Source organism: Procambarus clarkii, chromosome 70 (assembly GCF_040958095.1).
Source record: "Procambarus clarkii isolate CNS0578487 chromosome 70, FALCON_Pclarkii_2.0, whole genome shotgun sequence".
NCBI lineage: Eukaryota > Metazoa > Arthropoda > Malacostraca > Decapoda > Cambaridae > Procambarus > Procambarus clarkii.
Window position 1 is genome coordinate 20,679,382 of NC_091219.1, and position 17,454 is coordinate 20,696,835.

Genomic DNA, 17,454 nt, shown 5'->3' on the forward strand with positions numbered 1-17,454 from the left:
TCTTCCTTTGTAGTTGTTGTTGACTCTCGTAGTGCCCTCATGGCTCTCGGGTCCTATAATCCGGTTCATCCAGTAGTTGTCGAGATCCAGCATTGGCTGTTTCTTGTTCACAGTAAATTTAAGTCGGTTGAGTTTTGTTGGGTTCCCAGCCATATTGGTGTGTCTTTAAATGAGCGTGCGGATGCTGCCGCCAAGGAAGCTGTCCGCTCTTGTCCCATCTCTTGTAAAGGCATTCCGTATTCCGACTTTTACCCGGTTATCCATTCCTCAGTTCTTACCCGTTGGCAGGCTTCTTGGTTGTCTGTTACTGGTAACAAGCTACGTACTCTTAAATGTTGTGTTTCCTCGTGGCCGTCCTCCTTCCACCGTAACCGGCGGTGGGAAACAGCTCTGGCGAGGTTGCGTATTGGCCATACTCGCTTAACCCATGGTCACTTGATGGAGCGCCGCCCTGCTCCTTATTGTCCTAGTTGCATTGTCCCTCTTACGGTCGTGCATGTCCTTCTTGAATGTCCTGACTTCCAGGACGAGCGTGTGTCTTGCTTTCCGACCGCCCCTCGCGGTCGCCTGTCCCTCGATAGAATTCTTGGTGACTTGGATACTTTTGATATCGTTCGCCTTATGCGTTTTTGTTCTCGTATTGGCATCCTTGGTGATATTTAGCGCCCTCTGATTATTTTGCGTATTTGATGGTGCTACATAGCCTTCCCGGTTTGGTGCCTTCTTTTGATAATTACTTACTTACTTACTTGGTAATAATAGCCAGCGGTATGTCAAATCTTGGGATTTGGTAGTAGGTAGCTTGGTAGTAGGATATACTGTATAAGCATAACCCAATTTCCTTAAATTTCTATTAAAAACATTTGGCACAGCCTGAATTTGCTCTGGATGAACAAAAATGTCAAGTGTCATGAGTCATTATCAAAGGCATAACACTAAAATTGGGTAGCCGTCTATGATAAACTCTATAGCTTCATTATGAATATGATGGCAGAATCTTGATTATTTTTCCAATAGTACTGTACAGTAATTAGGGACACAATATTCCCAATTATTGCTGTATATTTAGTAAACCCCTGTGCACCAGTTCAGTAGTAATAGAGAATATTTATGTAAAACAATTGGCAGTGTGTGTGTTCTGGGCAAAATATGGTAGGCTATATTTCTGAAATGGAGTTGGAGGTTGAGAGTTGGTCCTCTTTTCATAGGGTTTGTCCAAGCTTTGACCATAGCCTTCTTTCTCAGGTGGGAGGAGTGGTCCTTTTCTGTTCAGTAGTAGTCTGGGGCTCTGCAATTGAGAGAAGGTCAGAATGGAGAAGAGTGAAAGCCAGATTATACATACAAAGTTCATTCCTTAGTTCAGAGTTGCTGTTTATTATATATGTAATTAACTAGAGTAGAAGGATGCAGATGATGCAAAGCCCATTAGAAAAGCAACATCACAGGATGATTACAAAATACAACAGGAGGATCCAATCATGCTACAATAAAAACATGCTAACCCCCATAAAATAAAATTGTTGTAATTAGGTCTTGATTTGCTACATATTACATGAAGCTGCAGTCAAAAGAATGGCCTTAAGGAACCTAATTAATTAATCGGAACCTTACACAGTACACTGTACAGCCTATGTGGGGCCAGTCATCAAGTAAGTAGCTTTTGCATGGAAGTCTCAGCTTGTGAAGTATAAGAATATATCTATATGGTCTTGAGATTTGCCATAAGACTGACTACAGAACTTAGAGAACTAGACTGAGAACACGCTAGGGGAGTTAAACCTAACATCACTGGAAGAGAAAACCAGAGGAGACATGCATGATCATTATATTTAAAATTATATGGGGAATTGATGAAGTAGACAAGGATAACCTGTTTAGACTGAGGAAACTGAATAAGAGGATGCAGATGAAAAGTAGAGGAGTGTGTGGAGGTTAGCACCAAACAGTTTAAAGTTAAGACTTGGCAACATACTGTACGGAGATCAGAAGTAGTACAAACACTATAATAACTTTATTGTACTGTGTAGTATACTTTCATGCATTAGATAGTATGTTACATAAATAACATTGACTCCTGAACAATGCCTTTGATGTTGCTTGTCTAATATCTTTCCTCTCATTGGCATCCCAAGAGCTATTTAGGATAATTTTAATATCCTGACACTGATGGTGCTAAGCAGTATTCCTGGCTTGTTTCACTTATTCTGGAGGATCCCCTGTGGCTCCCTGAAGCTATTAGTTGACATGATCACAAACTGCTAGTTGCCATCAGTCAGAGTTTTTAGGCCTACCAGGGACAATGAGCCAGAAGCTGGACCCCTCTAAAGAGGTGCATAGAGTAGTGGCACTGATCAAATTGTCAGTGAATTTTAATAATGTCCATCACCATTGGGGGAAGCACCCACAAAGTCAGCAAGACAAAACATACTGCTGCTGTTTATAAGGAAGTATCAGTGCTTCAAACTTGCCACAAGAACTCCCCAATAATATAAAACACATAATCTAAAAGTTACGAAACTAGCACAAGCTTGTTCGTCCAACCTCCTCCCTCGTGTGGTGGGGGAGGAAGACAGACCAGACCAGTCGGCTGCTCCACCCTCAGTTCTATGATGGGAAAAACCATCCCTGACACCCTGGGGAAGGGAGGGTGTCAGGGAGCCACCGGAGCTCGCCTAGACATTGGCATTTCATTACATTCAATGCTTGTTTTCTGGGGAGCCTCTTGTGGCTCCCACAAAAATTCTGGCACCGAAATAGAGCAGGTCAACCTGGACTCCCAAGACTTAAATGGGGCAACTATTTAGGGCCAAACTGGTGACGACTGCATATCCCATCTAGTTATGGTGTAATATAATCTTTTTCAGTTTTACTTTTTTTTATAATTACAGTATCTGTTTACACTTGTGCATCATCTATTTTGTGAGCTTTCAGAAATTCACATTTTTCATGTTATGTACATGAATTTTTAATTCATGAAATTGTGAACTTGGTAATTCTTGTACTATTTCAGACAATTACTGGGGATAAAGAGAACATGTCAGCTAACTTGAGCAGCCTGATGTCTCCAGATAATTCCCACCTAATGAGCACTCCGAAAGCTAATATGAGGCCTCTGACTCAGGCATATCAGACGGCTCATGCTGAACATGAGGTATGTTAGTTGACTTACATTTGCATTTTGGTAAATTAAACATTTGGTGGAATTAAAAAACAAATAACAGGCAACACTGAAGCAAATACTTGTGAAAAAATAGCCATAGTCTATTTTAATAGGTGTTATCATGGTTTCTGTTTTAGAAGTGCTGGGTGGGCATGTTGATTTTTTTTTTTTTTAAAGTTTTCTGACAGCTGAAGGGAGTTGGCTGAAAGTCTCCTCACTTCAGTTTGATGTTGTGTTGCCACTTCCTTAAGGATGTTCAGTTCTTGGAGGAAAGAGGGAAGCAAAGAAAAATATTCTAGTGTTTGACAATTGGGATTGTGGTCGATTGTAGTTTAGAATAAATTTGTCATGCTTTTGGTTCAGTATTGGGTTTATTGTTGATTAATTTATTACAAATAAATAAAAAGGAGCAATTGTTTCCTTACTGAACTTGACTAGGCACCTTACAACAGTACATTCCTTAAACTTTTTACTATGCAAGTTCAGGCTTTAAAAGTAGCCTTTCAGTTACATTCATGGCCTTATTGTTCACCCAATTATTCTGGACTATATTAGTTTACTCATAAATTATAATACTGTATATACAGTAATCCTTTGCGTTGTAAGGAATGCACTCTTGAGAAAAGAATGTTTAAGCCAAATTTGGTTTCACATTGCTAAATGTAACAGACGATGGATTTACAGTGTGAGAGAATTTACATCCTTTCCTGCACCAGTCATGTGTCCATGACACATGACTGCTCAATCATTCAATGCACACTCCATACCTGTGAACAAATCCACAAGAGCCGTGACGAGGATTCGGACCTGTGTCTGGGAGCATCCCAGACACTGCCTTAATCGACTGAGCTACGACAGGGTAAAATACCTGTGTTTGTAGGTAAATGGAAAGACTAGTAGAACAATGCTGTACAAAGACAGGTATATTGCACCTAAATTCAGTTCAGGTTTGATTGCCATATATTAATATGGACGTAATTCACTTGAACAGGTACAGAGCCCCAGAATTAGAAGTCTGAAATATTGTGTATGGCCAGATATGAAAAATATGAGTATATGGCTAGAAATATGACGATTGATTGTGAAAACTTAATTTACAGTTACAGTATTGGAAAGGCAAAGAGTAAGAGTTGACATGGTTAAGTGTACAAGTGGATGAAAGGTTTTAATGTAACAAAGGGATATTAATAAGATGCAAATGTATCTAGACAAAATAGAACACTAAACGATCAATACAAATTGGGTAAATTTAGATTCGGAAAAGACCCGGATAAATATTGGTTTGGGAATTACATTAATTTTTGGAACAAATTACTTGTTAATATAATACTCTCAGGAGTTTCCAAGGTTAGGTTAGAGATACGTGTGAATGAGTTTGGGTGGATATAAATAGGAGCTGCCTCATATAAGCCTTCTGCAGTTTCCCTTATTCTGATGTTCTTAGGACTATGTAGTGATATATTCCTCAAAACATTGTATATTTGTAGAATGCAAATCTTATTGGAAAAATACAATGCATATTATGCAACAAATTTTATTATGTAATGTTAAAATAGATTTTAATTTAAATAAAAGATTTATGGGCACAATAAATTAGGTTACTCTTAAAAAGTAACAACCCTCAGTTTGGAAAATCTTGACTGTACATGTCGGCTGACATTGTGGGAAATATTAGGATGTGTTCCAGATGTCTACCAAAGTCAGCTTTGTTCTCAATACATCTCCTATTAGATTAATTTTATTCAAGTATTAGTCATTGAACAGCATTAATCAAAACAATATTAAGTCTAATTGCAACTCGGTTACTTAAGCAGTGAAGCTTTGTTGAGCAGGGACCCCTTCAAGGATTTCGCTTTGTGTTGAGGAGGACTTGTATATGATTCTCTGGGGTTGGTGGGGATTGCCTCCTCTCTTGTCCCTCCAGGCATTGTACATGCGAAGGAAACCAACGTAGGGGTCCCACTTGGATCATTGGACCACTTGTCCGGGGGATCGCATGCAAAGAGCCGTTCTTGGAGATAGGTTTGGGTGTCTGCGTTGGGCTAGAGGGAGACAGCTCTATGCATTGGTGTTGAAAAATGTGCAGTGCAGTAGGACTCCTGTTGAAAAAAGGGAACAATGGTTTGGACAACGCATACTTTCCTGCACCAGCCAGCGCTCGGCCACCCTTGCTGTCCTGGTATGTTGTACTCTTGGCTCTGGGGCCCAAACTTAAAAAAATTGGATGTCTGGTAAATGAACTCGCTCCTTCACTCAGGCTCATGGGGCAAACTGTGATGGAAAATCGGGCTCCATAGCTCCGGCTTTGGTTGGCCCAGATTCAGCTTCATCTTTGGTTCACCCTACTGATCCTCTCCATTCCATTGCCACGTCTTGGTAGGCATGACTTCCAAGTCCCCAGTCTCCAGTGGTTACTATCTCATCACTTGGAGTGACTTTGGTTATTACAATGTGCCTTTTAAACCCCCCCCCCCTTCTTAATTGTGGTGCTCAGTGCTGTCCTCACAATCAAACATGTGCATTTCTCTCAACCACTGCTACACACCATGATCTACCCTCTGTACCTGAATATTTTGATATGTCACAATGACCTCGCCCACCCTGATGATTTACTCTTACAGAAATATCTTAACTGTGGATATGTTACCTTTAATCCCCATCCAGACTGGCCCATGTCATCGAGGCCCCTTGTAAGGATGTAGCCAAATGCCTAGCTACCTTATCTTGCATAGGCGAGATCCTGGTTCGGGTCTCCAAAAATGTCAAATTAAAGGCCAGCATAGTCATTTTCCCACATCATTTTGCAACTGGGGACAAGACTACCATGAGGATATTAAATGCAGTCATCCTTGAGGCCAAAGTTATCCTCTCCTCCAGATTGATAATGTTCACTCAACCCCTTTACAGTCGTCACTGTCAATTCCTTAGAGGAGTAAAGATCATTTTGATTGTTGGACTGTCCCGTAATTTGATAATTCTTGCTAGTGCCAGGTGCTCTTTTCAGGAAATGGGCCCCCTCTCAATGCCTCTGCAATAGGTGCTGGAAATATGGGGGTATGGAACCTTGAAGTGTAATAGTGAGGTGTTCTTTTGCCCCTTGTGTGGTACATCTGGGCAGTCAAGGTCAGTTGTTGTTCTCTCCAAGCTCACTGCATCATTTGTGGTGATGCCCATCTTGCCTTTTCCTGCATGTGCATACATGCGTGACATAGAGATTTCCTGGTTTCACCACAGCCAAAGTAATTTTTTTTTTTTTTTTTCTGTGATCAAGGAATACATTTTCACAATACAGTTGTGGGGGATTCTGACTCGTGGGATTTTATTTATTTTAATTATTGGTTAATTTATTTATTTAATGAATTCCAATTTATAATTAATTTTGGTAGTGGACTGTGTTTAAATTGAATTCTCTCATTAGTCATATCCTACACAAGTTGGGGGAGGGGGATTATTAATTATAGTCTATCAATCAAAGATTATCAATTGACAGGAAAATTTGTACTTAGTCTTAATAGGTTATTCTAATTGGATTAGTATGAATAATTAAAAGCCTTTCTGACTAGTAGACTTCACATTGTTATTGGAGTAGAACACGTGCGTGGCTAGCCAGATTCGTGGTCATGTGTTCATGGCGTCTATGCGCATCACGTGTTGCACCAAGTAGTTGCTACTAATTTCTTCAGGTTGCCACAGAAGATCTGCCGGAAGTATTCAATGTGACTAATGCAAATAATGTCCAAATAATGGATATTGGATGACATATTTAGATTCTTATGAGAGGCTTAGCCTATTTTGGGTGTTCACTCACATCGTGACCGATTTGTTCTACTTATATTTTAAGGCCCTGTAAACAAGTAAATAATTTTAGTAAACCGGAAACGAGGTACTCCAATAATGATGTTGCAGCAGTATATTTACGTAAAGATGGCTCGGGATTGCGAGTATTGGCGGTACTGCTTATTGTGCGTCCTCATGGGAGTGGATGTAAATTCAGGATGGCATCCACCCTCCTCCACCGGTCTAGTGACACCACTTGAAGCCGGTTTAATTTTCGGTCCATTTATGGACAAAGGTGGGGAGGCATTGATTTGCTCTATTTTATTTGATCCAGTCATAAAGACTTATTGATTGTAACGCTAGACTGGAGTTTTAAGTGATTATTGATATTTTAATAGTATATTTTCTTGTGGTGTGGCAATCATTTCTCGTTTTTTTGTCCAGGAAAATGCCACAAGTCTGATATTATTGGTATGGGTAAATAAAACTAAATCATTTATGTTAGTATAGGTTAATTCGTTTGTACAAGAACAGCAACAATATTAGCTGTATTTTGTATTAAAGATTAAAGAATGTCGTTTTTTTCTGGGGGGAGCCCCGGAGGCTCCCCGGAGCTATCCCAGGCTGATATGCTAATGTCAGACTTTGGCATCAGTCATGTGTATGGTGTTCTTAGGCCTACCGGGGACCACGGCCAGAACTGGGCCCCCTCAGAGAGGCAAGGGGAGCAATGGCCTATAGAAGCCCCCGTGTGGTTGGAAGCATTCTATGTCTGCCATCGACCGGAACAGGCACCCAGAAAGGTAAGCGCCTCAAAACAAACCCCTATTCTGGTTAAAATTGCTACCAAAAACTGAACTAGTGGATTAAACTCCCCAACCGAAAACAAGCAAACTAGTGTGACGTCACATACCGCCGCGCCGCTGTCTGCGCGGCTCCCCCCTCCCCGGGAGGGGGAAGGGGGAGCCCCAGACCCCCCGCGCCGGCTACCCACACCTCAGTTCTTGAGGCTGATGCTATAGGCGATGGTAGTGTGCTCTGGCTCCGGTGTCGCTACTGCACTGTGCTTTGCGTGTGGTGTTGGTTTTGTGGGTGCGAGAGCCAGGAGTTATCTTCAGTACTCGGGCTGCATGCGCCTAGGTTGGAGCCACCTTCCACAGGCTCCTCGGGGTCTGCCTCTGCTGGTCCGTTTTACCTTTCGGTTTTTCGGCCGCCTGTTGGGCTCTTGGGTGTTCTGTTCTCCCTTGTTACCGGCAGGTAAGAGGCAGTTTGCACTGGTAGGGGCGCAGGGTGCTGCTCAGCTTGTATTTCCCGACATCGCGGCCGGCTCTGTTCCTTGGGGTTTGCTGTCCTCTTGCGGGGTTTTGTTTTTCTTTTTGGTTTTGCCTGGTGGGGGCATCTGTCATTTTATTCAGTTTGTTTTTGCCCTTCCACTGTTCTCCTCGGTGGCGCCCCTTGCTAGGTCTCCGTGAGTGTACACGTCCCTGGGGTTCAGCTTTAGAAGTTTGCTTGGTAGTTTTGGGTGCCGGTTTGCAGCACCCTGCCTGGGACTACTGTGAGGGATCTAGATTCCCTCAGCTAGTTTTAATAGTTTCTAGATTAGGCTAGTCACTCTAGAAACTGAAGCTTTCAAAATAACATATACTTGTGGGGTGTTGAATGAAAGCTTATGTTATGGACTATCATTTGGGAGTAGTCAGAAGTCTGTGATTGCTCTGTAGAGAGAATTACAGAGATTTGCATGTTTCTGTGAAATAAGAGTGAAGTGGTAGGAGAGGGTACTTGACTAAAACCGTTAGGGGTGGGGGGGAGAGTGAAGTGACCGTTGCCCCCCCCCCCCCACATGGGAGACATCACGCCACTGTCTTTTAGGCCTCCCCCTCCTTGTGACGTCACGGGATGCTCGAGGGTGAGTGAGCCTGTGATTGGGTTAGGCATGTGTGCTCCAAGCCGAGTTTTGGCGCGAAGAGCTGTGATTGGGAGCGGCACGAGGGAGCCGTGCCGGCTCCAAGCTGATTGGTCAAGACAAAGTAGGGAGGAGGTATGGGCATTTGAGTTTCCCTGCCCGCCATAGAGGCAGTTTGAATTGGGCGGCAAGTAGAGGAAGAAGTGACTGGTGGAGGTGGCAGGCCGGCCACCTCCACCTCCCCGTTAATCGCTTCTGTCGTCCAAATTACTCATTGAGTATGGCACTCCTGCCATCAGGGGTTGTGTCTAGGCCCAAATTTGCGTGAAATTGGGGCCGATGTGACAAACTAAGAGACAGTTGCAGTGTTAACCCATGAGGCAGATGGCAGAGCCTCATGGTGTATCAGATTGATCCCTCATCCCTCGGGTCTGAGCATCCTGTCTAGTGGCAATGGACAATTGGTGTTGGGCAGTGTAAGTGAGTGTGATATTACAGGCCCCTGTTGGATTTTTGTATTCCGCCAGGCTGCGTCAGTGTGGGGGACGCCGCCGGCCATTGTCACCCCAGTGTAGAGCAAGGCAGGCTCTGGTTTGATGGGGTTGTTAGTGATTCCCCATCTGCGTGTGTACTCCTGTGGGCGGCAGCCTGCCAGCCCGAGGCACCCATGTGCGCGGCCACCCCAGGCCGCCCACCTTGGCCAGCTGCTCGGGGGGGCCACCCACCCAGGCCACCCGCGTGGCCAAACCCCACCCCACCCCACCCCGCGCACCAGCTCAACCGGGTGGGGTGCTATGACGTCATGCGCTACCCGTGGCCACCCCCAGGCCACCCAGCCGCTCGGCCCGGCTCGGCCCGCGTGCCGGCTACTACCACCCCCTCTCCCCTCTCAGCTCGGGAGGGGCGCTGTGGGCCACGCGGTGGCCACATGCCTTGGCCACTTTCCTGGGACAGCCTAGGGCCACATCTTGTCGACGCATGAGGAGCAAGCAAGCCAAGTGTTGACAGCTAGTGTGGTAGTGACCTGGGAAATGAGAAAGACGTGAGTACTATTATCATTGAGTACAGTGTGATGAATACCGGTGGAAATTCACGGTAAGAGTTGTCTCAGAGCCTCGCCAGGCTAGAGAAGCAGCTGAGTGACAGCTGTCAGTAGGGTCCAGGTGATTGATAGGGCGGTACCTGGAGATAGATGTTATACACGGGACCACACTGTAGTATCATAATGTATATATGTGTATAGACTGACTAGAGTATGTAACTGGTCAGTGTAGAGATTTACCATATAAGTGATCCAGCCTGTCGATTCTATATAATCGTTCAGACTGGATTAATGCCATAGAGTACAGCATGTAAAATTATAATCATTAGAGGTAGGCAGGCCAGGTTGCAGGGATGTCAGTGGGGGCCCTGAGGTCTGTGTAGTTAGTTACATTTACCTGATGATATAATTTTCATTGATTATGTGAATGCCATTTCTATGTGTTCATTTGCATGTTTATGTACTGTGTTGTGTGGTAAGTCAGTAGATGTGATGGCTGACTGATTGCCTAATGTCATTAGCATGTGGGGTATGCTGACGGCATCATTATGTTGCAGGTTGGTGCAGTGTTGTTATCAGTTTATACGATATTATTGCCCCAGGAACTGTGTTGAAGGTTTAAGGGACCTCTAGGATTATTCAGGAAAATTCACAGTGCTTAATGAGAGCAGGCAATTGATGGGTTAATTGCCTTGCTGAGGTAAGTGTGTGTTCACAGTAGTCCTTTGCAACGGTGCAAGAAAAAAGAGGGGGGGGGGCAGTAATATTGGTATACTCTTGTGTGTTGCACAACCGTGTGTTATTATTGTGTGGGCACAGTAATTAGCGAGTTGCAGTAGCCACAACCATATGTGGGCAATGCTTTAATGATGTTGCATGCCATTGTAGTGTGACCTATGTAACGCTGGGGTTACTTTGTTTCTTTAAGTTGTGTTGAGGACTTGAGGATTCAGTGAGTTAATTAAGTAAGGGGTAATTAACTGGATAAGGGGTGCACACTTATTGTGGAGTGAGTGAGGGCTGTTATGAGAGAAAACAGTGTTGAGCTTGAGTGAGATACGTCTCGGGAGCAATTAATCGTCCATGTGACAACTAATTGACCACTCTAGCTAATTATGTAATTAGCCTTCTCATCATGAATTCACGTAGTGGGAGAGGATCTGTCAGAGGCTGTCAGTATTTGTGTTAACGTAATTTGCTCGAGACTAATTACCTTTCAGGGGTATAGCAATTAGTGGCTCAGGTTAATTAGTGGAGTAATTAACATTGGAGAGCTCCGATTACTCGGTAAAGCGAGGTCATGGAGCTAGCATAAATCGTTGTATTAATCATATCCTGTCTGAGGACAGTGGATTAGTGGCACATCTTGTTAATTAGGGTAATTTACTCCTTTCCCGTGAATTCACAGTGTTTGATGAGACCTGCTTAGGCAGTGCGGAGTGAGACGTATTTATGGATGATTAATTATCGGTCCTGGTGACAGTTAATTAATTGCTCAGAATTAATTAGGGAATTAATTAGGGTAATTAACACTCGCTAGTAATTTTTTGACAGACTGTTGAGAAGCTACCAAGTTAGGGTAGGCTTAGTTAACGTAACTCAATGGGGATGTAATTAGTGGTCCGTTTGACCTTAATTGAGAATTACTCGCTGAATACTTGCAAGGAGTCAAGTGTGATGTAATATAAGTTTGAGTTATTGTTAACAAGAGAGAGACAAGGGTTAATGATTAATGTAGAGTATCATCATGTTGTTGTCTAGTGTGAGACAATTGTTTGTGATTACCGGAGTACTTTGTTGCTGACTGCTGCGATCAGTCAATTAGCGTAATTAATCACTTAAGGCAATTTCTTTTGGTTGTCGTCTGGTGACGAGAGTAGAGTCATCTAGGGATTTGTGGAGCTGTGTCCCAGAATCCTGCCTTGCCTGTCTTTGTTACTGTTTACAACAGTGCAACTTCTTGTAGGGAGTTGCAAAGAGTGTTCACACTGAGTTGTGATAGGGGGAGTCACTGTTGGACTACCCGCCTAGTTACGTGGGTCTCTCCTGGGGGGCGGGAGGACCCCTAAGCTTGTGATTATAGTAGCTGTCAGGGAAACCGAGACACTATTGATTGCATGCTTGTGTCTTCAGTGGATATCCTTCATTTGTTCAGTTAGTTCATGTTGTCATCCCGAAGTGTCAGCAAGATGGAGCCTGCTGTCACTTTTTGAGGGGCTGTTGAATAGCTGTGTTGCAAATGCCACTTGATGTACAATAACGTAGCCATTCGCTGTGGTGTAACTTAGTCTGTGATATTTTTCTTTGATTTGCAATATTGTGTCATCAGTGGGCACACCTGTGTTCAGGTTAGTTCAGTATGCAGCCTCACAGCAAGGGTTGCTATTTAGCTGTTTGTTATCGTGCCACTGGATGGACATTAACGTAACGTAAACTCGGTAATGTAGTAGTTAGTCTCTTGTTATTAATAAATTGTTATGTTATAGAAAACGGTCTTTGATGTCAACCCTTCAACCATATTATTCCACCATATTTCTGCATATTATTAAATGTTGATATGATCTTGATACGACGGCTGTTCTTGGGAATTCAAATTCCAATTCATAGCGCCACATCAAATATAAATATTTGATTGTGAGAACCGGTCGATTACCCTTTATTAGTTTTAACGTCCTGTTTAACTAGGAGGAGCCAGCGACCTATTGTGGACAGGTTTTCACCTCTAGTGGTGGAGGCCTGGCGGTTTGCTCCCGCTTTTCCTTTTTCTATTGGACTCATGCTTAACTGCCGTGAGCAGACTTTAAACTTGTAGTCCACCTCCTAAGAGAGATAGGCGTAGAAAAAAATCTCACAACTACCTGAGCGCGAGTCCTCTTAAAGTAAACGCTCAGGACCCTGGGAATCCCCTAGGGGGCGCGTGGGTCCGATGGATGTGACCCCGGAGTCCCCACTCGCTGTGTGCGAGTTTGAGGGTTGCTCGGTCCCCTTGTCTCAGGGTGACCCTCATTGTTTTTGCCTCTGCCACGCTGCCTGTTGGGTCGGTGATACTTTCGACCCTGAGTCCTGTGAGTGTTGCTGCTTGCTTGTGACTCAATTTACCTAATCCTCTGATTCTATTCGGGTACAGGCGGCGCGTGCGTTGCAGTCTAGGTTTCGTCTGTTGCACCGCGCTCGGTTGGTTGCTCCCCCGGATGCCCCGGGGCTGCCCCGCTTTGCTTTTCGAGACCCGGACTTGGGGGTGGGGGTCGCTTCGATCCTAGGTTCAGTCCGCACCTCCTCATCCTTCCCCTTCTGTTCGTTCTGGTCCCCCCCCCCCCTTGCTTTCGACCCCGAAGCGCCTGAGGGTTTCAGGGTCGGAGCAGGGGTTACTTGATCTCGAGACTCGGGCAGCTTCGGGGGGTGCCCCTTCCGGGGGGGGCGGCAGAGGCATTCGAGTCTTGTCTCCCGGCCGAAGCTTCAGGTTCTGACCAGTGGGCCCCCCTTCCTCCAGCTTTTCCGGCTTTTCCGGTTTCCCTGTTTTATGCTTCCCGTCTCGCGTGTCGGCAGGCGGTGCTGGGTTCCTCCGTGGAATCTGCTTGGGCTCTGGCTCTTAGGCGTTCTTCACCTTTTTGTCATCTTCTGTTTGAGGAGTCGGCCGTGGCGCAGTTTATTCAGGCTGCGTCGGCGGCTTGTCGTCCGATGTCGGACTTGTTGGTTTTCCGGGGGTCCCGGGGTGGGTCTTCCCGGAAAGGTCGTGCCAGGGCTCGGGGTTCCTCTCGTCTTGGTAGGCCTCTGGTGTCAGGTTCGGAGTTGGCTCCTCCTGCGGACCCTCCCTCGTCTGGTCGGCGCGGTGTTCGCGCTGTGCGGGGTTCTGGGTCTCGTAAGGGTCGCCGGCCCTTTCGCGGTTTGCCCCCTTGACGGGGCGATGGGGGGGCGGCTTGCACTGTTCGCCCGCGCCTGGTCCCACGATTCGTGGGCCTTTCAGGTCGTGTCTCGCGGCCTGCGGTGGCGTTGGGTGGCCCCTCCCCCCTTTGGGCGGTCGGGGCTGGCAGGGCAGGTTTCTTCCCCTGCGCTCTGTCGAGTCGTCTTGGAGTGGGTACGCTTGGGCGTCGTCGAAACGACGTCGTCCCTCAGATGGGGTTCCCATCTGTTTCCGGTTCCGAAACGGGACTGCGCGGTCCTGCGGTTCATTCTGGACTTGTCCTGTCTGAACCCCTGGGTTCATTGCCCCTCCTTTCGGATGACTACGCTGTCTCAGGTTCGGCTCCTCTTGGAGCCGGGAGCTTGGATGGTGTCCCTGGACCTCCGGGACGCTTATTGGCATGTCCCGATTCATCCGCGGTTCAGGGACTGGCTCGGTTTTGTTGTGGGGCGTCTGAGTTACCACTTTCGTTGTCTCCCGTTCGGGTTGAACCTGGCACCTCGCGTGTTCACGAGCCTTACACGGGTTGTGGTGGCTCGTTTGCGTCTCCTAGGTGTTCGGGTGTTGGCCTACCTCGACGACTGGCTGGTTTGGGCTCCCAGCCAGTCAGCTTGCTTGCTAGCCAGGGATTTGGTTCTTTCCCAGCTCGCCGAGTTCGGGTTCTTGGTGAACTGGAGGAAGTCCCATCTGGTTCCCCTCTCAGGTTCGGACTTGGCTGGGTCTCGTTTGGGACTCTCGAACCGCCTCCTTGTCTCTCCCTCCGGAGTCTCTCCTGCGGCTGCGATCCCACCTTCGTCTGTTTCTGGAGGGCCCTCGGGTCACCCGGCGGTTGCTCGAGGGGCTGTGCGGGAGCCTGAACTTCGCGATGGTGGTCTACCCGCCGGCTCGGGTTTGGCTTCGACGGCTGTTCTGGTTCCTTCGGGGTTCCCCCTTCCGCCTCTCTCGCGATCGCAGAGTTTGACCCCCGGGGGTCTTGCGTCGGTTGCTGCGTCACCGGCTTCCTCTTCGGATTTTTCGGGGTTCAGTGCCTTGGTGCCTACCCGAGCCCTCGCTCGATGTGTACACGGATGCGTCGTCTCTCGGCTGGGGTTTTGTGACCAGTGCTCACCAGGCCGGCCAAGGGAAGTGGGATCCGTCCTTCCGTCGAGCTCACAGCACGGTGCGGGAGTTCGCAGCAGTGTGGTTTGCTCTGGGGAGGATTCGGGTGACTCGTCTGCTGAGTTCTTGGGGTTTGGCTCTCCTGGCGGTTCACATACGGGGCGTGTCCAACATCTTGGCCGACGCCCTGTCTCGCTTCGTTCCCCTCTCCACGGAGTGGACGGTCGACGACGAGTCCTTCCGTTGGCTTTGCCAGACGTTCGGGCACCCCGAAGTGGACCTCTTCGCATCGGCGTGGTCGCGGCGTCTTCCCGTTTATGCGGCGCCCTTCCCCGATCGCGAGGCCGTCGGGGTCGATGCCTTTCGGCTAGACTGGTCGAGGTGGGGGTTCCTGTACCTCTTTCCCCCGGTTCGGCTGTTGCTCCAGGTCCTGACTCGCTTAGAGACTTACCAGGGGAGAGCTGTCCTTCTGGCCCCTTGGTGGCCGGCCCAGCCTTGGTTTCAGGCGCTGGTTGCTCGGTGTCCGAACCCGAGGGTTTTCCCGTGGCTCCGCCTCTTTCAGCAGATCAGGCCGGTACGTCACGTGGCTGGTTCGATCTTCTCCTCGAGTCTTTGCGTATGGTTTTTTTGACTCGAGTCTATCATCATCTCTATGGTGGTCAGGTGGCCTCCTTGTTGGTGTCCCACCTGAGGGCTTCTTCTCGGCGGCAGTATGAAGTTTCCTGGCGGTCCTTCCGTTTCTTTTTGCGTCTTCGTCGTGTTAGTTCCTTGTCTGTTCGGGTGGTCTTGTCCTTCCTCTCGTGGTTGTTTCAGGACCGTCATCTTATGCCTAACACTGTCGCCTCGTATCGTGCGGCGCTGGCGGAGCCGCTTCAGTTTGCTTTCGGTATCGATGGTACATCTGCGCCGTTTCGCAAGCTGTCTCGTGCATTGTTTCACCTCCGGCCTGCTCATGCGTCGCCTGAGCCGTCCTGGTCTTTGGACAGAGTGCTCGCTTTCCTTTCGTCTCCTCGTTTCGTTGTGGCCCCTTCGGTCCAGGATTGTTTTTCCAAGGCACTTTCTTGTTGGCTTTGGCCTCTGGGGGTCGGGTAGGGGAGCTTCATGCTCTTCTCCGGAGCAGGGGTTTCTGCTCTTTTGGTCGTGGTGATTGTTTTGTTCGTTTGCAGCCGTCTCCTTCTTTTCTGGCGAAGAATGAGACTGCTGCGTTCCGGAGGGGTCCATGGGTGGTTGATGCTTGGTTGGTCAGGCCGAGGGTGCATCATGTTTTGTGTCTGGTTGCGGCGCTTCGCCGTTATTTGCGCGCCACAGCTTGCGTGTCCGGGGATGCGCTGTGGGTTGATCCGGTTTCCCTTCTTCCCTGTTCGCGGGTTCGGGTCTCTCAGGTCGTCCGCAGGGTTATTAAGTCCAGCCAGCCTGCGGTCTATCCCCGTGCCCATGACGTTCGTAAGTTCGCGGCTCTTGCTGCTGTCTTTGGGAATATGTCTTGGTCTAATATTCGGGCGCGGGGATTTTGGCGGTCGAACAGGGTCCTGGCTGCTCGTTACCTTGTGAATGTCCCTGGGCCTCATCGGGCCTGTGTTGCTTTGGGTCGGCGGTTGCAGCCAGTTGTCTTGGCTTCGAGTTGAGGAGTGAGCGACGACCGCCTCCCGGGTAAGTCCCTCTTTTTTCTGTCTGTGGGTAGCTAGCTCCGGGGAGCCGACGGGGCTCCCCCCAGAAAACCAGCGTTGAATGTAATGAAACGCCATTTTCTGGGTGAATCCCAGAAGCTCCCCGGCATCCCTCCCTCCCTCCGGTCGGCGGTTTTTCGCGTTTTTGACATCCAGCCTCAAGAACTGAGGTGTGGGTAGCCGGCGCGGGGGAGCTGCGCAGACAGCAGCGCGGCGGTGTGCGACGTCACACTAGTTTGCTTGTTTTCGGTTGGGGAGTTCTATCCACTAGTTCGGTTTTTGTTAGCAATTTTAACCAGAATAGGGGTTTGTTTTGAGGCGCTTACTTTTCTGGGTGCCTGTTCCAGTCGATGGCAGACATAGAATGCTTCCAACAACACGGGGGCTTCTATAGGCCATTGCTCCCCTTGCCTCTCTGAGGGGGCCCGGTTCTGGCCGTGGTCCCCGGTAGGCCTAAGAACTCCATACACATGACTGATGCCAAAGTCTGACATTAGCATATCAGCCTGGGATAGCTCCGGGGAGCCTCCGGGACTCACCCAGAAGATGGCGTTTCATTACATTCAACGCTGGTTTTCTCAACAACAGTATTAGGATTTTTTTCACAATAGTCTCGTTTAAACAGAGGTTTCGCACTCCCGGCATGCATGCCACAAACTTAGAGGTCATGCTCCCGGCGTGCGGGCGAGCGCTCGGCGACACCGAAATGTGTAAACTCTTCAGTTTTCTCACCTTAATTCTCGTGCTACATCGTTCGTTTTGGTATCATTGTGTTTGCAATAGAATTCCCTACAGGTGTATATGCATATTATGTCCAAAAAGCCTGGCGTGACCCCACAGCAAAGCCTAAAGTCGGCAAAAGTTACCTGTGAGCGCACAAAATTGGTAAAATGTGTATACTCG

At 47.6% G+C, this 17,454-nt stretch overlaps 1 protein-coding gene across 1 annotated transcript in view; it reads left to right on the forward strand.

Moving 5' to 3' along the window:
• Positions 1-17,454, forward strand: part of LOC123775305 (nucleoporin NUP35-like) — a 70,992-nt gene that overhangs the window by 47,774 nt on the left and 5,764 nt on the right. Inside the window, 1 exon segment of the mRNA XM_069311625.1 lies at positions 3,011-3,151. Within this exon segment, the coding sequence (XP_069167726.1) occupies positions 3,011-3,151 (141 nt within the window).